Genomic DNA, 20562 nt, shown 5'->3' with positions numbered 1-20562 from the left:
AACTGAAGTGGTTCTTTAGGATAGCACCGGCTGCCAACACTACAGATAAAAACCAAAGAGGAGGAGCTGTGACAGAATATGTACGGAGCCCCGCAGGGGACATGGGAGGAAAAAAATTAAGACGGACTTTTGCGAGATCTCGAGTTAGTTTTGCAAAATCTCGCAAAACTAACTCTGGAAAAGTTGAATTCCAACAATGGCGGCAGCTACTTAGTTGTAATATTACTCTTTCTGGGTCACAAAATACACTTTTAAGATATTTTGAGGCATTAATGTAGTTGTGTAAACGTCAGATATCTGCTCGGTTTACAAGACATTACATATTTGCAAAAGTGCTCCGACGTTTTTCGGAGATGTATGAAACTTTTGCGAGATCCCAAGTTAGTTTTGCGAGATCTCGCAAAAGTCCGTCTTAATTCTTTTTTCTCCCATGTCCCCTGCGGGGCTCCGTAAATATGGGACAGAAAAATGAATGTAAGAACACTTCAGTGGGGTTGGAATATATCATTTATTTATTGAAGGTATTTATTTTAATTCCAAATCTGTATGGCCATTCATTCATACTTTCTCTCACCTTAGGATTTGTACCTTAGTTTTAGCATCGTTCACATTTAATGTTGAATTCATACAAGAAATCAAGATTTTAGTAATGTTGCTTAAATTGATATACAGAACAGAGAGTAGCAAAAAAACCTAGATTTATGTAAACATTGTCATATTATTGGTTAAATATTTAGGTAACTGCCATGTCGGGTAAATTAAGCAAAGTTAGAATGATCATTGTTCACATATTTGTAAACACTACTATCTATTATTAATTCTTAGTTGTCATCCTGATCATCCTTCTGTCCACCAGGAAACATTATCAGCTATTTCTCAGGAAATCTAAAGTGAATCTGAATGACATGAGCCTCTTTGTTTTTACAGTAAATGCTACTGTTTCATGCTTTTTTCGTTCTACACAGTGCAACAGTAGAGTGTGGCCTGAGGCTGGCTGTGTGATCATGCAGTGAGAAGAGGTGATTCTGGTAGCAGTAGTCTCAAAACATCAAACATCCTCGGGCATTCTTCCAGCCTGCCAAAATAAAATCATTTCAGTTAATAAAGGAATGCATTTATTGTGTGTGCTGCATGAGGAAGCATGTGATGAGGAAAGCGTTCATTTAGATTTAAACCAATGCAGGACAAAAAGTGATTGTGAATGGAAGATAAGACGAGAAGATGATCTTCAATCTGATATTATTTATACGGCGCCAACTCATAACAACGGTCACCTCTGTACTGTAAGGTAGACCCTACAATAATACATGCAGAGGAAAACTCAACAATCATACGACCCCCTATGGAAGAAGCCTCCGGCAGAACCAGGCTCAGGGAGGGGCGGGGCCATCTGCCATCAGCTGGGCAGTGTTATTATTTTTCATGTAGCAACAAAATGACCTTCTTCTGGTACTCAGAGTGAAAAGTTGCAGAGAATCATTGTTTAACTAAACTGTCACAGGATAATTTAAATGTATTAGTATTTACATGGTAACGGGACTGATGGCTCTGCACTTTTCTGCTCTCCTGGAGGACTCGACGCGCTCTATACAACACGCCACATTCACCCAATCACACCGGCACTTTCTTCTTTCAGTGCTGTTTAGCTAACATTCACGATGGATGCATCGGAGAGCAACTGGGGGGTAGTATCTTGCCCAAGCATACAGGGAGTGCAGAATTATTAGGCAAAGGAGTATTTTGTCCACATCATCCTCTTCATGCATGTTGTCTTACTCCAAGCTGTATAGGCTCGAAAGCCTACTACCAATTAAGCATATTAGGTGATGTGCATCTCTGTAATGAGAAGGGGTGTGGTCTAATGACATCAACACCCTATATCAGGTGTGCATAATTATTAGGCAACGTCCTTTCCTTTGGCAAAATGGGTCAAAAGAAGGACTTGACAGGCTCAGAAAAGTCAAAAATAGTGAGATATCTTGCAGAGGGATGCAGCAGTCTCAAAATTGCAAAGCTTCTGAAGCGTGATCATCGAACAATCAAGCGTTTCATTCAAAATAGTCAACAGGGTCGCAAGAAGCGTGTGGAAAAACCAAGGCGCAAAATAACTGCCCATGAACTGAGAAAAGTCAAGCGTGCAGCTGCCAAGATGCCACTTGCCACCAGTTTGGCCATATTTCAGAGCTGCAACATCACTGGAGTGCCCAAAAGCACAAGGTGTGCAATACTCAGAGACATGGCCAAGGTAAGAAAGGCTGAAAGACGACCACCACTGAACAAGACACACAAGCTGAAACGTCAAGACTGGGCCAAGAAATATCTCAAGACTGGTTTTTCTAAGGTTTTATGGACTGGTGAAATGAGAGTGAGTCTTGATGGGCCAGATGGATGGGCCCGTGGCTGGATTGGTAAAGGGCAGAGAGCTCCAGTCCGACTCAGACGCCAGCAAGGTGGAGGTGGAGTACTGGTTTGGGCTGGTATCATCAAAGATGAGCTTGTGGGGCCTTTTGGGGTTGAGGATGGAGTCAAGCTCAACTCCCAGTCCTACTGCCAGTTTCTGGAAGACACCTTCTTCAAGCAGTGGTACAGGAAGAAGTCTGCATCCTTCAAGAAAAACATGATTTTCATGCAGGACAATGCTCCATCACACGCGTCCAAGTACTCCACAGCGTGGCTGGCAAGAAAGGGTATAAAAGAAGAAAAACTAATGACATGGCCTCCTTGTTCACCTGATCTGAACCCCATTGAGAACCTGTGGTCCATCATCAAATGTGAGATTTACAAGGAGGGAAAACAGTACACCTCTCTGAACAGTGTCTGGGAGGCTGTGGTTGCTGCTGCACGCAATGTTGATGGTGAACAGATCAAAACACTGACAGAATCCATGGATGGCAGGCTTTTGAGTGTCCTTGCAAAGAAAGGTGGCTATATTGGTCGCTGATTTGTTTTTGTTTTGTTTTTGAATGTCAGAAATGTATATTTGTGAATGTGGAGATGTTATATTGGTTTCACTGGTAAAAATAAATAATTGAAATGGGTATATATTTGTTTTTTGTTAAGTTGCCTAATAATTATGCACAGTAATAGTCACCTGCACACACAGATATCCCCCTAAAATAGCTAAAACTAAAAACAAACTAAAAACTACTTCCAGAAACATTCAGCTTTGATATTAATGAGTTTTTTGGGTTCATTGAGAACATGGTTGTTGTTCAATAATAAAATTATTCCTCAAAAATACAACTTGCCTAATAATTCTGCACTCCCTGTATTTGGCATGCAGATTAGTGGGAGCCCAAACCAGTTGAGGTGGTTCAGGGATCTGACAAGGATGCCTCCTGGGTGAGGTGTTCCGGGCATGTCCCACCAGGAGGAGGCCCCAGGGCCCATATCTCTCGGCTGGCCTGGGAACGCCTTGGTGTTCCCCCGGATAAGCTGGAGGAGGTGGCTGGGGAGAGGGAAGTCTGGGCTTCTCTGCTTGGGCTGCTGCCCCCACGACCCAGCCCCGGATAAGCGGAAGAAGATGGATGGACGGGAGCCTGGATCAAACCCATAACCTTCCAGTCAGTAGCTGACCTGCTCTACCACCTGAGCTACAGCCACCAACATACCAACTTGTACTCGTACCTCACTTATTTGCTGCATAGCACTGTTTGAACGTGGATGAGGGATGTTGGGACCTCGAGGAAATCCCACCTTGATTTGTGTAAGTGGGATTCAGACCAAAGACAGCCGTGATGATTCAGTAATATGTTTTACGTAAACACTTAACAGTGGCAATATGAATACAAAATACTATTTTCCTGTTATACAGGAATTTACCAGGAATATGCACATTTATTTGCACAGCCTGGTGATGCTCGAGATGTAACAAATAATCCTTGCATCCAATTTAGAAACGACAACTTCACCGCCTCATTGTTACTTTGTGACCTCTTATATAATGTATATTCCTTGCCTGCTGTCATAAATACCTCATGGTTTTAATGCTCTCCAATGGTTTGATTTCTTTACTGCTGGTTTTTAATAACTTGTTTTTTTTCCTAAGAATTACTTGAACCCACTTGCAGACCTCCAAAGTCTGACCCGGTGACCTCGCTGTCGTGAGGTTTACATGGAAAGTGACCAGGGTGCCATTAAAGGTCCCTGGTTATATTTTTGTGAATATGATTAAATATGGAAACTTGCAGGAGTCCTGGATGTTTCGTTAATATTTTAATTAGCCAATACTTTGACATGTTTTGATGCATCTATCCCTGTTACAGGTTTCATGCCCTCACATCTCTGATGTCCTCATGTTTACACTTTCACCAAGTATGTCAAATGTGAGACAGGCTGGACAGTGTACATCCACGTGCCAGTATCATGTCACATTAATAGTACCACCCAGTGGCAACATGCAATCAACAGTAGGTGATAAACATCCACTATACAGAACTTTTTTTCACACCAGAAACACACAAACATATAATCACTGTGTTTTGTTGTGTATTATAGAAGCTAGATTCAACACTGACACAGATTGTTTCTCCCAGCAAGGATCTCCTGCTTTAGGAGGATTTATGAGATATTCCACAGACCTTCAGCATTTATGACTTTCTGTCCACCATCTTGGTTTTCAGTAAAACAAACTACCCATGAGTGGCCAATAGTATGCAGAGATGAAGGACTGGCGTCCACTGAGTTGGCTGATATGCAGCTATAACAAAAAGCCGCATGCATATAGCAACCACTATAAAATCTGATGCTTACTGAGAGTCTGGTAAATATCAGGCCGCCCTCATAGTGCCACCAAGTAACAACAGGAAATCAGCATTAGGTCAGAAACATCATGTGATCTACATGAAACCTTCACTGTTGGTTCCTGGGTATTCTATATATCGCCACCTACTGGTCACAGGAATGTCACCGAGGTGAGCGCCGTGTCATTGTTGCTCACAGCTTTTACTGGTAACGACAATAATAATGTTTAAGCAGCAAAACTTAGCTCGACAGCTAAAAGTGCTGATTGTCTCACGGTCCTTTATTCATCTTTGCATCAGTCCGTTTACCGCTAAGCTGACACTTGAGAGCATTATTAAATACCAGAAATGCCCTTATTGATATTTATAAATACTGATATAATGAGAAAATATTGTTAATTTTACTTCTGTCTCCTCAAAACTATTTGTTAGAAAGTAAATAACAACCTTGTAATTAGAATTATTAATAGTGATTTTATGAAGCTGTGATAAACATTCTCACAGCAACAGAAACAAAGTGATGCAGCCAAATTAAACACACCTGAGAAGGTTAATGGTAAGATTAATGGTAGTGTGTATAACCAGTATCACCCACAATGGTAGTGTGTATATAACCAGTCTCAGCCACAGTAGTACAAAGTGGCCTCTTCAGCGAATGTGTAATGTTTTGTGCTCTCTGCTTTTCATATATGGATACAGATACAGCATGGTGCAGGTGCAGAGGCTTCACCATTGGAAGCGGTTGCTTGATGGTTTCCAGTTTATTAGGTCTGTCCTGTATGATGAGTGACCCGCAAAATGGCCTACCATTGGAGGGCTGCCACCGGGCCCAGCACTTGGTTGGGGGGTTGGTGGTGACTCCCGGACCCTTTCCCCCCACGCTTCCCCACTGGGTGCTACTGCTCGGTACTGAGGCCGAGACGCTCAGTCTGTCCCGGTTGTCATACCACTGTAGCCTCATCACAGCGACCCACAGTTTGCTTGGGCAAAGGTGACGAGGCCCTTCCTGCAAACCAACCTCAGGACTGCAGTTGTTCAGCAGTTGAATGGCCCTTAATAACAGGCCAAACACCCCATACTTCCAAAGCACTCCTCATTGGATCCCCCAACGGACGTGGTCAAATGCCTCCTCCTAGGTCCACAAAATACACGTAGACTGGTTGGACAACCTCATCCGATAACCTCGAAAGGATAAAGAGCTGGTCCAGTGCTCTGCGACCAGGATGCATAGTTCCTCCTATCCAAGTCAGCCACACAACATCCAGGGCCTTAAGGTAAATTATCCACTCCAGGGCCCCTGCCGCCAAGCAGGGACCTCACCCACAGTCACAGTCATGCCCCTCATCTCCAGGCTCAAAATGTTCCTTTCACTGCCCGACTCCATCCTCAGCGGAGGTCAGCAGCGTCCCCCTGTGAGCAGAGCTCCACGTCCCCATCCCGAGTCTTCTGACAGTTTATGAGTAAAGAACAGACAAGAGGGTCAACGAATGTTGAAACTCTTCGACCGCGTTATGGCTGTCACCCTCCACCAACAGCCACAACATTTCCCTGACAAGCGTTAGAGAAATCTGTTTATATTTCCTGCATTTAAAAGAAGAAAATAAGAGCCGATATATCGGAATAATATCGGACTCTAACCTGGTGTTAGTTGTGCTGGTTAGTGTGAGAGTTACAGGATGGAAGCAAAACAGCTGCTGTGCCCTCCACACTGATGCTGCCACTGCCTGATTAATGTAACTTTAATTTATATTTAGTATTGACATGACTGCTGACATGACATATTTACGTGTGCATGTGACTGAAGAGTTTCAGCTTTAACTCAAGAGATTTAACAAAAGTATAGCATGAACAGAACCTGCAGGCTCTTTGTTGCATACAAACAAAGCTTTTTATTTGATATTTTTAAGATATGAAACGGCACAGCGGCAGTTAAAACCTGTTTTTGTTCAGTCTTCTTTGTCCTGAGTATGTGTGACCTTAGAGCCAATGAAACAAAAAGGTTTTTTTCCTGCTAAACGTGTATACAGACTCAGAGGCTCTGAGAAAAGCGCACACACACACACACACCACTACCCCCTACCCTGTCTTTCCAACAGCTGCTGCTGTCTGACAAGCTGATGATGACTGTGTTTTTTCCCCTCCTTGTTTCAAAGTATGTTGGAGCAGATGGCCCGGAGAGGCAGAGCACGGGAATGTGTTAGAGAGACTGCTGGGGAATGTGCCAAGTGTGTGTGTGTGTGTGTGTGTGTGTGTGTGTGTGTGTGTGTGTGTGTGTGTGTGTGTGTGGTTTCAGTTCGCGTGCCTTCTCACTGCCCTCTGCCCTTTATGGCGCCAGCTTTACTTCCCCTTCACTCTAAACATCTGGTGTCTGGGGTTTACAGAACACGCACATGTAGACACACACACACACACACACACACACACACACACACACACACACACACACACACACACACAAAGCACAAAAAAGCTAGCCAGCAGGGAAAAAGCTCTAAACTCGTTTACATCTAAAAGAGCAACGTGACCAGATTAGTGTGAAGTGCAGAAGTAAGAGTCCACCGACTCTGTGGTTCAACAAAAATCTTTCTCCTGCAACTCAAATGTGTAACGCTACGCAACATGTAAATAAAAAGTGCAACACCTTTCATACAAAACACAAAGTTCACATTTATTTTAAAGGGTTAAAGTTTTTGAATTGATACGTTCAGCACGTTTCAGCATCAGCTCTTCCTTTAACTCTGGAGAACTAAGGAGAACGTTTGAAAGCAGATATTTGACGGGCAGATTTCAGTTGCTCGATAGTTTGACGCCATCTTTGTCCTACTTTTTCTTTGATACTTCATCAGATATGTTCAAAGGTTCAATATATCTGCATATAAAATAGACAAAGTATGCAATGCTTTTGTTAAATGTCTTGAATTAAAGGTGAAATTCTGAACTTTCTACACATTTTGATTGTTTGATTTAAACTTAGTTGTGTTGGTCTACAGAAGCAAAATGACCAAGTCCAAACACTTATGGCCTGACTGTATAAATACACAGCAGCCCTCTGGATTTGTTTCAGCAAGGGTGTGAAAACACTGACAAATCAAACCCTTGTGAAAAGGAAGCAGCCAAAGTAGCTTTAAGTTACTTCTAAAATATTTCTGTGTTTCAAACTTTTTATTCTCTTGCTAATTATGTCTGAGCACTCAATGTCACAACCAGATCAACCACTGTACTCCTCCAATCACAGGACTATATGAGGACTAAGATTACTTCACTTTTTATACATTTTTCCAATTTGGTTTTATTTATATAGCACATCAACAGTTACCTCGAGGCACTTTATATTGGAACCTAATAATAAATAACAGAAAACAGAGAAAATGCCCAAACTCAGATGACCCCCTATGAGCAGCGGTTTCCTCCCTTTTAACAGGAAGAAACAGGCTGATGGAGGCGGAGTCATCTGGCACGACCGGCTGGGAGTAGGGGGAGGAATACACAGCAATATAGATTTTACACCATCTACTAAAGTCCCCTGTGCACCAACACAGTCAAACCTGGATCAAACAATGATGTCATGGAAGTTCAGACTTTTATCTTCAATTTGAGAAATTCAATTCAAATGTAATTACACAGCGCCAAATCACAACAACAGTCGCCTCAAGGCGCTTTACACTGTAAGGTAGACCCTACACTAATACAAAGGAAACCCCAACAATCATATGACCCCCTATGAGCAGCACTTTGGCGACAGTGGGAAGGAAAAACTCCCTTTTAACAGGAAGAAACCTCCGGCAGAACCAGGCTCAGGGAGGGGCGGGGCCATCTGCTGTGATTGGTTGGGGTGAGAGAAGGAAGACAGGATAAAGACATGCTGTGGAAGAGAGACAGAGGTTAATAATAACCAATAATTAAATGAAGAGTGGTGTATACACACGGTGAGGAACAAACACTCAGTGGATGATCTGAAAATCCGCTGAGTGTGTTCCCATTCTGGGAAGCCCCCAGCAGCCTGGTCCAGCCCTAACTATATGCTTTAGCAAAAAGGAAAGTTTGAAGCCTAATCTTAAAAGTAGAGATAGTGTCTGTCTCCTGAATCCAAACTGGAAGCTGGTTCCACAGAAGAGGGGCCTGAAAACTGAAGGCTCTGCCTCCCATTCTACTTTTAAATACTCTAGGAACAACAAGTAGGCCTGCAGTGTGAGAGCGAAGTGCTCTAATAGGGTGATATGGTACTACAAGGTCATTAAGATAAGATGGGGCCTGATTATTTAAGACCTTTTAGTTTCAGGGAGTTTTGAGGACTTCCTGATAATAACGGCTCAAGAGCTGGCAGTTCACCTTGTAATCAGAAGGTTGCCGGTTCGAGCCCCGGCTCCGACAGTCTCGGTCGTTGTGTCCTTGGGCAAGACACTTCACCCGTTGCCTACTGGTGGTGGTCAGAGGGCCCGGTGGCGCCAGTGTCCGGCAGCCTCGCCTCTGTCAGTGCGCCCCAGGGTGGCTGTGGCTACACTGTAGCTGCCATCACCAGTGTGTGAATGGGTGGATGTGGTGTAAAGCGCTTTGGGGTCCTTAGGTACTAAGTAAAGCGCTATACAAATACAGGCCATTTACCATTTAGTTTCTCAGCATCATACATGTGATGTCTTAAAAATATCACTTAAAAAGCTTATGTGTATTTTATGTGTTTGTATTGAAACAAACATCTGTAGCCTGCTGGTTCTGTCTGGCAGCCTTAAACAGTTCATGCAGTACTTTTATTAAATCCCCTAAAATCCTCTTACACTGTGTCTGCTCACGGACCACCACAAACCAAACAAAAGCAATTTAAGTATAAAAAACACAAAGAAAGAAGAACTGAATAAAGAAATGTAAAAAATATTGGACCCCATGGAGAATGCAAAACACAAACTGGGAGACAGAACTGAGGACGGAGGCCTGATGTAAAAACACCTGAGGAGTAACAACAGGTGAAAAGAATCGTTGGAAGAGTCTCTGCAGCCTAAGCCTATAGCAGCATAACACATGAATGATTAGTTATACTGCTAACTATTGGCTTTATCACTAAGGAAAGTCATTAGCCAGTCAGCAGAGTGGGTGTCGTCTCCTGAGTCCACACTGGTGGCTCTGTCCACAGCAGCCTGACAGCTACAGTTCTACCAACCTGATTCTCTAAATGTTGGGATGCTGTCTCAAACATATATAAGAACAGAATGCGATGGTTTGCAAATCTCGTGACCCCATATTTTACAGAAAACTGTTAAATAAACTGTTTGATTGAGACATTTTACTATTTCCTAAAAAATGAGCTCACTTTGATGGAAGCAGCATGTTTTAGAAGGGGTGGCAGGAGCTCAGGAGGTAGACTGTGTCATCTAATTGGAAGCTTGCTGCTCCAGTGTGCATGCCAAATATCCTGGAGCAGAATACTAACCCCAGTGGCTGTGATGCATCTATCAGAGTACAAATGTGGGTAAATGTTAGACAGAAAGCACTTAGGAAAAAGTGCTAGCTTGAGTAGGTGAATGAGGCACATTATACAAAGTCACTTGAGTGCTCAGGCAGAGCAGAAAGATGCTAAGAACCAGTGCAAAAGCTGCAACGGGAGGAACAAAGTAAGTGGTGCGACAAAGAAACAGCTGGAGGAACATTTAGCAGCTAACCAGATTAACTGGCAACAGGTAAGTTACATAAGGCTGAGAGTCAGTCCTGGATGATCCTCAGGTGTAGACATCGTTCTGTCATGGACGTCTCTGTGCTCATGCAAACGAGCGACATGAGAACATGATGCAGAAAGGCCGCTGTCATCGTTTGACCACAGCTCATTAAAACTGTTCTGCACCCAGCCCTCGTTTAAAAGTCTTCATCTATGACACTTTGATGGAAAAGCACCATCGAAGCTGAAAGGCAGATACAGGTTTTAGACCTTATCTAAAACCTGTATCTTTTTCAATGCTTCTCTACAGTAAGCTGAGAGAAAACATTTGAGTGTACGTCCTGCTCCTGTCGCATATCAGCAATCAAACACTCTTCAACAACATCTCCAAACGTTCTCTGAGAAACGTTGCTGCCATCAAACACTTTTCTTGAACTGGCACATTTTCTCCCGTTTCACGTGCTTTCTGTGTTGTACTGTGAATAAAATGTGAGTTTATGACAGTTGTTCCAAAACGTTCACGAACTTTTGGAAACTACAGGAAGCACAGTTAAGCCTGCAACGTGCTGTTCTGGGATAATGTGGTACTGTGGTATCTTTAACATATGATGGGGCCCAATCATTCAAGAACGTGTGTGACAAAAGTTAACTGTAAATGCATGTTTATGGAAAAGGAGTTCCACCTCACCTTCCTCTTCTTGCTCCTTCCTTCGGCCTGCAGGGTCCGTGTGCACTGTTCAACACACTGAGAGAAGCTCACACTGCTGTGATCTGAACTGTAGTCCAGCTCCGCGAGCTGAGCCAGAGACAGGATGTAATTGCAGGCTATACGTAGGATCGCCAGCTTGGAGAGCTTCTGCCCATACGAGTAACACGGCACCTAGAGCACGGTCCGTGGTTGGAGGAAGGAAAAGAGAAGGAAATGATTCTCCTTTAGCCTCTTCTTGTTTATCTAAAGTGTTGTGCTGTTTTCAAAGAGAAACATATGGACTTATACTCTATTACTATTGTTAGTACTAGGGCTGCCACAAACGATTATTTTGATAGTCGACTAGTCACCGATTATTTTTGCGATTAGTCGACTAATCAGATCATCATCCATTAGACGTAAAACATACAGATTATTGCACCAGCAGCATCTGCTCTTATATAACTATCATTAGCTTACAGCTTTAAGTGTTTAAGGTATGTGCTAACTAAAAATAAAGACAAGATGATAGTTTATTGAATTTTAATGAAATTTGCAGATTGCTTCGGTGAAGTTTAATAAACTCCTTGCTATCTAAAATATAACAGGACACCGGAGTAAATTCTCCAGCGTCTCACATTTCTGATAATCAGCTGTCTGCTTGACGTTTATTCAGCTGTGTAAAAACTATAACTTTAGTCTCAGCCAAACCAATTTACTCAGGAACAAATAAAATACTAAAAAAAGCCAAACAATAACATTGTTAAGTTATCTAAGTGACTTATATATGTTTAACCTGAGTAGTGAAAGACAGCGGTGGGTTTGAAAACGATTTGCCGGGAGTCCGGTGTTCTCACGGCTCTAGTGAGCCTTGCCCCCGGCTAGCTATCGAGCTAGTGAGTAACAGACGTCTCCGAAAACGTCGGAGCGCTTTTGAAAATATGTGGTGTCTTGATAAACTGAGCAGATATTTGAGGTTTACACAGCTACATTCTCGCCTGAAAATATGTTAAACGTTTATTTTGTGACCCAGAAAGAATAATAAGAGTAACATTAAAACTAACTAGCTGCCGCCATTGTTGACAACTGCGCTGAGCCGCGCTGTGAATTCTGGGACACAGCTTCTTCTTCTTCGGGGTTTAACGGCAGCTGGCATCCTTGTACATGCAGTGCTGCCATCTTCTGTTTCAGTCCGTTATTACACTCTTAAATCCTACTACTTATTCCTGCATCTTTTGTGATCTTACAAAGCTTCAAACGACGCGTCGACTATTAAATCAGTCGTCGACGATTTTGATAGTCGACGTAATCGTGACTAGTCGACTAATCGTGGCAGCCCTAGTTAGTACATCACGTATTAGCTCATCACGTGGTACCAAAGACAAAACTACATTTTGATTAAGTCTTTGAAGTTTAAGGAAACCATGATTTCAAACTTCCAAACCTTTTCACCATTAATGGAAGTGAGTAATATCAGTTTGATCTTCATAAATCTCCATATATGACCTCACGATGCAGAGAGTGGAGCCTCCAGAGGGACAGTGATAAGTAGTGTAGTTAAGGTGTTTACCCCGTTACACAGCTACACTGAAACAACTGCTATCACATGTTGTAATGTATTGTGAAATAGATTCAGAGATATACACGGATAAGCTTTACTTTACAAACTGAAGACATCAAATATATGAAGCAGGATATATGGAATCATGTAACTAAAGAAAAAAATCATAAATAAGTCTAAATATGTCTTATATTTGAGCCGCGCTTCGCTTTGTCCACAGTGCTTAGTCTTCTCTCAGTGAGCTTCATGAAACAGCCACCTGACATGGATTCACCTCACAGGTGAGCCTGTCGGGGTTCACCTGTGGAGTTGGGACCATCAGGTGTGTTGTGCAGCAGTCAGGGTGGTGCACAGCTGACAGCCTGTTTGACGACTGTTAGAATTCATATTATGGTAAGAACCAATCAGCTAAGTAAAGAGAAACAACAGCCCATCAAGAGCTATGATGAAACTGACTCAGCATCTCTGGGAACCCCATCAGACTGTTGGAAACTGTTCCAGGCGACGACCTCGTGAAGCTCATGGAGAGAATGCAGAGCGTGAGCAGGAATCAAAGCAAAGGCCGGATATGAGGAAGAATCTGAAATCTAAAACATGTTTGCAGATATTTCACAGCTTTTTGGTTTAATGCATAATTCCACATGTGTTGATGCCTTCAGTGAGAATCTACAATGTAAACAAACAAAGTGCAAACAAAGGCTGAGGAAAACTTTAGGATGGTGGACAGATAGTCACTCATCTACCCAGGTTTTCATCCTCTCAGCGTAGGAGTCGGTGCGACACCTTCAGAGTTCATGGACCTTCTGTTCATGTTTCTTTTTAGGGAGATGATGTGTGTCTCTCAGAAGATGAACCTGGCTGTCAACCAGCCATCATAAAACACATATTTGTACATCGAGGGACATTATAAAGTGTGAGTCTGACCTGTTTCCTCAGAGCCTCGAATGCAGCACTGATGGTATGGACACGGGTCCTCTCCCTGGCGTTTGCTAGCAGCCTCCTGGTCTGCTGGATGGCTTTGACTTCTGGAAGATGCCCAGATCCATCAGGACTCAACCCAATCTGCTTCCTCAGAGACTCCTGGTGAAGCACGGGCCATGGGGTTAGGCCTGGAGTTAGCACACTACCACTGTATCACTGAGCTTACCCTCTAGGATGCATTTCCTACTTACTCTGGTAGCAACCTTTGGATTGTGGACTATCTTAAAAACACTGACGTGCAGACGTTTTTTCCTTTTATTTGATTACTTATCAATCAATTAAATATATATTCAATTATTCCAGGAGTCCTCTTAATCTATAAAAGGTGAGAATTTTTGTGAAATCATAAATGGCTTTTAAGTCTGACAATTTAACCCTAAGAACATGATGTGGAGAAGTTAGTCAATGACTTGATTGGCCACATTTCTTATGAACAAGTTTCAGTTGATTGGACAATTAATGAGGTAATTTGCTTCAGTTCATTGAGGGTTGCAAACATTATGCACAGCTCTCCCAAGGTCCCACCACAGCATTTCACTTCAGCTGTAGCTCAGGAGGTAGAGCAGGTCATCTACTGATCAACACTTTGGTGATTCAGTCCAGCCTACATGCCAAACGTCCTTGGGTAAGGTTGTAGTTGGTGGTTCACACATTGTTTCTGTATTTTGGCTTATTTTGTGGTCAGATCAATAATACGTGGCTGTATTTAAATAGTTTTAAACCAGCTAAAGACCAGAGGACTGTTTATTATTTACTGGCAATTAAAACCTTTGAATTTAAAGAGGGTGTACATTCTTTTATACACGATTATATGTGAAAGTACATATTCACCTTATGCGAAGGGACCTGTGGATCCATATGTTCGTGACACTCGGAGGACTGTGAGACTCTGGCGGCAGACTGGCCTGGAGGCGCCTCTAAGGAAAACACCTGGTGACTGGCTGAGTTGCAGGTTGATGTTGAAGGAGGGAATATCGATTGAAGGCCCAGTTTTAGTCTGCTGGACAGAGGCTGGGAGATGGAGGTGGGCCAGTGGGAGATCTCTGGGTTAGAGAATGAGGAGGTGGGCGCCTGGGAAACTTTGGAAGCAACAACAGGCACATTATTGCCAATTCTCATATCTATGGCACCACCACTCTGAGCTGCAGCCATGTCTTCTTTTAATCCTGACAGAATGCCTGTGGTACTGGCCATCGGCTCTTGTGACATCATCAGGTGTCTCTTGAGTGGAGCCAGCTTGTGGATATTATGCGACTCCATATGGGCGTCATCTACCCAGTCTGCATCAGTCACGTCAACCGTGTAGGTGTTCATCCTGTCGGGCTCGGGGCCATTGAAAAACCTTTTAGGTTCGCGGGACTTCCTCTTGAACTTCTTGTTAGTGCTAGGCACAGAGACCTGCTGTGGATCTTTGTTATCAGGTCTGTTCCACATATTACTCAGAGGAAGGGGATTCTTCATTTTGCAACAGTTAGGGTAACAAACAGATAACGTAAAATCGGATTTGAACACAAAAAACGGTGATATTTGGAAATGTACATTAACTACAAAATCTTAAAAGTTGTCCAGTAAATCATTTCAGTTCTTTCACTGTGTAGGAGCGAGCATCAGCTGAGCCTTCTCCTCCTGGAAGAATGTGTTTCACTACTGCACAAAAAAGACTTTTGGTCCCAGTGTTTCATTCAGGAATACACCATTAGCTTATAACTGTGCAACACATGCGATTTCATTGCACGGACAACTGCACAATCGTGTGCATTACTTCAGTTTTACAAGCAGGTTTTCTGTGGCTCCACTCTGTCTTCATAGCAGTCTCCTGAATAATCCACGTTAGTACATAAAGCTGTGTAACATCTGCTGCTCAGTACAAGTTGTCCCTCTGGATGGAGAAGTGCAGAGCAGAGTAAAGGTTTCTTTCTGTGAATGCAGTCCAGGCCTTCGCCTCAGAATTGGGGTTACAGTGGAACTGTCTGAGCGTGGCTCCAGTCAGTCTGCATAGCAGCACCGTGAATAACCCACACTGATACACACACTGAGCACAGATACGCTGGAGTGCAACTGCTGGACATAAAAATGAGAACAGCACATGAAGAAAGTAGCAGCTCTTCAGGAGCACAATCACACTTCCATACGCAGTCACACACGCTACTCCTGCGCTACAAAACCACTTATTTACACTTTGCAAAGCAGCCGGGGGAGCAGACTCTCGTTAGAGTTGCAGGATTTAAAGAAGAACTTTACATACTCTGCGTAAGTGTCAGCATGGTACCGGACGCAGAGTCACACGGTAGTTTCCAAACACCTCAAACTTCCCTGAAGGAGTGTCAGCAGCAGTTGCGGTGATACCCCCGGGATCGATCCATCCCCCGGCGAACTTCTGGGCCCTTCTTAAGGAAAGCTCCGGTGAGCTGAGGTTTGAAAGTCGGTGCGCTGTAGGCAGTCGCGTCGATCAGTGATTTGCTCTCCCGGCGTTAAAAACTGAGAACTAGTTCACTGCCTGGACTCGCTCAGTTGTCACCGCACACATCGGGTCTGGTCCTCAGCGTCCTCCTGCTTCACTGCACGCGAATACAACCTCGCGCTCCTCCAGCTCCAGTCGCTGGCGTCTGACTGGCTGGAGCCCCCCCTCCCCTCCGCGCGCGTGCACACGCACACACGCACGCGAGGAAGGATTTGCACATTGGTTTGTTGACGTTTTGTTTTTTAACCGCAACTTCGCTGTTGTAGCAGGACATCCGCGACGAAACAGATCAACAGTGCCATATGCTGGCACGAGACTCACGAGCTGAGGCGCATGTGCTCATACGACGCTGCAAAACTTACAGTAAAACCAAATCTGCAGACGGTATTTCAGAGTACCTGTGACTGAGATGAGACAGTTCATCTTCCCCTGTGTAGCTTGCTCGGTGCCAGCATTGAGGGGTAGGGGCGCCGTGAAAAAAACCGTGGATACCGCAAACCATGACAACCCTAAAAGTAGAAATGGATCAATATTCTACTTAGGTAAGTAGATATTTTTGCAAGGGTATATGATGATAACATTATTAGATTTTTTTTTTTTACATTGATTGGTACCAAATACAAAAAAATATGTTAACTTTTTGGAAATGTCATCTATAAAAAGTCTTTTTATGGCTTTGTAACATTAAGTATTGATAAATATTACTTAAATAATTTTTCAAACAAAGTATAGCCAACTAAAACAATCTGTCATAGGCAGAGTGCAAAATATAATAGACACCTTTCCAAAAATGCTCTGTTTATGTGAGTTATAATGATAATGAATTATTATTACAAAATACATGAAAAAAATCTGTCAAGGCAAATGGCAGGACTCAAACTCAACATGCGTTTATTTACAGAACCCCGATTCTGTATATACAGTAGTGAGAGGAAGGGGGCGCCGGGGGATCCAGGGAAAGGGAACCAAACTCTTCTGTTCACAGAGCCGGTCACTCGCACGTCCCAGATCAAACTCCATGCTGACGCTCCTCACGAACACACTCATCACTCAACAAGGGTCCAAGGTGAACAGCAGGAATCCGACTCAGCCGCCACCTTAAGTGGCGACCGATCAGATGAAGATGATGCGCAGCAGATGAGTTGATTGTCAGCAGGTACATAGGAACCTGAGAGAAGTACTGTCCAGGCAGGGAGGAGTGCAGAGAAAAGAGACACACACAATAACAAGCAGTGACAGGACGCCAGAGAGGACTGCAGGACCAAGACAATTTCCCAAGGAACCTCCTGCAATTAGACACATTTTTGGCAAAAGATTTTACTTCTTAAGAAATCAGTGGTGCTGGTTCAGTGTCAGGAGTGTGGGTCTGAGGGGACGGGAGTGGGACAGCTGCCTAAGCCAGAGATTAGATCAGTATAGGTCTTAAATAATCAGGCCCCATCTTATCTTAATGACCTTGTAGTACCATATCACCCTATTAGAGCACTTCGCTCTCACACTGCAGGTCTACTTGTTGTTCCTAGAGTATTTAAAAGTAGAATGGGAGGCAGAGCCTTCAGTTTTCAGGCCCCTCTTCTGTGGAACCAGCTTCCAGTTTGGATTCAGGAGACAGACACTATCTCTACTTTTAAGATTAGGCTTCAAACTTTCCTTTTTGCTAAAGCATATAGTTAGGGCTGGACCAGGTGACCCTGAATCCTCCCTTAGTTATGCTGCAATAGACGTAGGCTGCCGGGGGATTCCCATGATGCATTGAGTTTTTCCTTTCCAGTCACCTTTCTCACTCACTATGTATTAATAGACCTCTCTGCACTGAATCATATCTGTTATTAATCTCTGTCTCTCTTCCACAGCATGTCTTTATCCTGTCTTCCTTCTCTCACCCCAACCAATCACAGCAGATGGCCCCGCCCCTCCCTGAGCCTGGTTCTGCTGGAGGTTTCTTCCTGTTAAAAGGGAGTTTTTCCTTCCCACTGTCGCCAAAGTGCTTGTTCATAGGGGGTCATATGATTGTTGGGTTTTTCTCTGTATCTATGAAGTGCCTTTTGTTGTGATTTGGCGCTGTATAAATAAAATTGAATTGAATTGAATTGAATTATAGCATGGAAGCACGTTGGCACATAAGTGATTTAATACATATATGTATTACATTTCACATTTGTAATTGGTGCAGGCAGGTGCATGTTGGCTAAAATAACAGAAACACATTATTTTCTGTTAGAACTGAAGTAAACTAACTAATATTAAGAAAGTCAAGCAGTTTCTCTCATGTGGACTTTGGTATAAGTTTAATTTCCATCTGTCTGTCTTTCTTTTTTGAAACATCAGCTCTCAGCATCACCTTGGAGCACGTGCACCTGAAAGAAACCAAACCAGTCTTTGTTGGCAAAAACAAAACAACACTAATGCCATGAAACAAACACGTTTATAAGTACCTTGTGAAGCAAACGTTGATGGTGACATGTTAATACTTTCTGTAAAATAAGTAAATAAATAAATAAAAGACTATTTGACTGCTCTACTATTTTTCTAGAGCCCCTGTCAGTCATGGGACCTTAGATTCATCACTTTTCTCCCCCTTAGGACGCCTCTGAGCAGGGGTGGGCACATGAGTAAGCTGAACTCTTATCTCTTTACATCCTACAATTAACAGTACAGATGTTGCAATCAGGCAACGAAAATGTGAAATAGGCATAGTGAAAACACTAACATGAGAAACCACGACTAAGGAAAAGCAACAAGCAGAAGAGATTTGTTCGGGTCAAGAAACACAAGGAGTGGACATTAGACCATCTGTGCTTTGGTCTGATGATGTCACGGTTCTGGGTCATTGTGACCCAGCATTTTGAGTTCTTGTGTTTTGGTAATATTTTATATTATGGTTTTTGTTCTGAGTCCTTGGTTGTGCCCTTTGGATTATTGTGATTTAGCTTTCAGGTTTAGTTGTGCCCTTGTGTTTATTGTCTTGTTCCCCAGTCAGTCATGTCTCATGTAACTCTGGTTCCTGGACTCTGGTTCCCTCTGTTCTCTGTCAGTGTTGCATCTCTGAGTTCTGTCAGTTTATTTCCTGTTTTGCATTGAAGGTCTTGTCTCATGTTAGTGTGTTCTGTTTTACTTCCTTCTCTTGTCTTGCCCAGTTACTCCCAGCTGTGCTCTCCCTCTGTGTTTCATCCCCTCGTCTCTCCATGTTCCACGTCTCAGGTTTTTGTTCCTTGCATTATTATTTTGTAGCTGTTCCCAGTTTAGGTTTTTGTTAGCGTAGTTCCCTGCGATGCTCTGCTTTGATTTGTATTTTGCCTTTCGTTATTAATAAACTTTCTCACAGCTACGTTGCCATCATGACAGATGAGTCCAAATTTGAGATCTCTGGTTCCACTGTGTCTTTGTGCCATGCAGAAAAGGTGATGGGATGGTCTCTACATGCATGGTTCCCACCGTGAAGAGTGGAGGTGATGTGAGGGGGCTTTGCTGGTGACACTGTTGAAGATTTATTCAAAACTGAAGGCACACTGAACCAGCATGGCTACCACAGCATCCTGCAGCAACATGCATCCCATCCGGTTTGCATTTGGTTGGACCATCATTGATTTTTCAACAGGACAACAACCCCAAACACACCTCCAGGCTGTGTACGGGCTGTCTGACCAAGGAGAGCGATGGAGTGCTTTGCCAGATGGTCTGGCCTCCACAGTCACCTGACATAAACCCAATGGAGATGGTTTGGGATGGACCGCAGAGTGAAGGCAAAAGGGCCAACAAGTGCTCAGCATCTCTGGGAACTCCATCAAGATTATTGGAAAACCATTTCAGGTGACGACCTCATGAAGCTCATGGAGAGAATGAAAGAGTGTGCAAAGCAGGAATCAAAGCAAAGGGGGGGAATCTTAGATATAAAACATGTTTTGAGTCATTTCACACTTTTATGTTTACTGCATAGTTCCACATGTGTTCATTCATAGTTTTGATGCCTTCAGTGAGAATCTACAATGTAAGTAGTCGTGAAAATAAACTATTAAATGAGAAGGTGTGTCCAAACTTTTGACTGGTAGTGTATATGTGTGGCGTGTGTGTAACAATTCCCCACTCGCCCTGTGGGTGGTCTCTATTCTTCAAGCTCGGGTCTTCTACCAGAAGCCTGGGAGCTGGAAGGTCCTGCACGGTGTCTTTGCTGGTTCTAGGCTCATTTAAACAGATCTCGGGTGTTGTTCCTGGGATGTGCTGGAGCCACTCGCCCAGCTTGGGGGTCACTACACCGACTGCTCCAAATACCACTGTAGCCTTCACCCTCCACATACCAAATTAGTCAACACAGAACCGTATAAGCCCAACTTTCTTCACCACAAGAACTGTGGGGCTACTCCTGGCACTGTGTTGCTTTTCTTACTCCCATTTTTAACATATCAGACAATTCCTTCTGAACAATTTGTCTCTTATGTTCAGCCAATCCATAGGACTGTGAACTAGAGCAGGGCGATATGACCAAAA

The 20562-nt window shown here is 43.3% G+C and overlaps 1 protein-coding gene across 1 annotated transcript; it reads right to left on the bottom strand.

The window, feature by feature from the left end:
• Window positions 1-489: 489 nt before the first annotated feature.
• On the bottom strand, window positions 490-16299 carry atoh8 (atonal bHLH transcription factor 8). The gene is made up of 4 exons (XM_084908751.1): window positions 14448-16299; window positions 13560-13715; window positions 11075-11266; window positions 490-1075 (listed from the first exon to the last, which is right to left on the bottom strand). Exons 1-4 carry the CDS (start codon window positions 15075-15077, stop codon window positions 1049-1051), a joined length of 1005 nt encoding a protein of 334 aa, XP_084764877.1. The 5' UTR covers window positions 15078-16299; the 3' UTR covers window positions 490-1048.
• Window positions 16300-20562: the final 4263 nt, after the last annotated feature.

This window comes from Perissodus microlepis, chromosome 2 (assembly GCF_051167445.1).
Source record: "Perissodus microlepis isolate ML-2025 ecotype Zambia chromosome 2, ASM5116744v1, whole genome shotgun sequence".
In the NCBI taxonomy this organism is placed as follows: Eukaryota; Metazoa; Chordata; class Actinopteri; order Cichliformes; family Cichlidae; genus Perissodus; species Perissodus microlepis.
The sequence above is the reverse complement of the archived record's forward strand: the minus strand, read 5'-3'. Positions and strand labels throughout refer to the sequence as shown.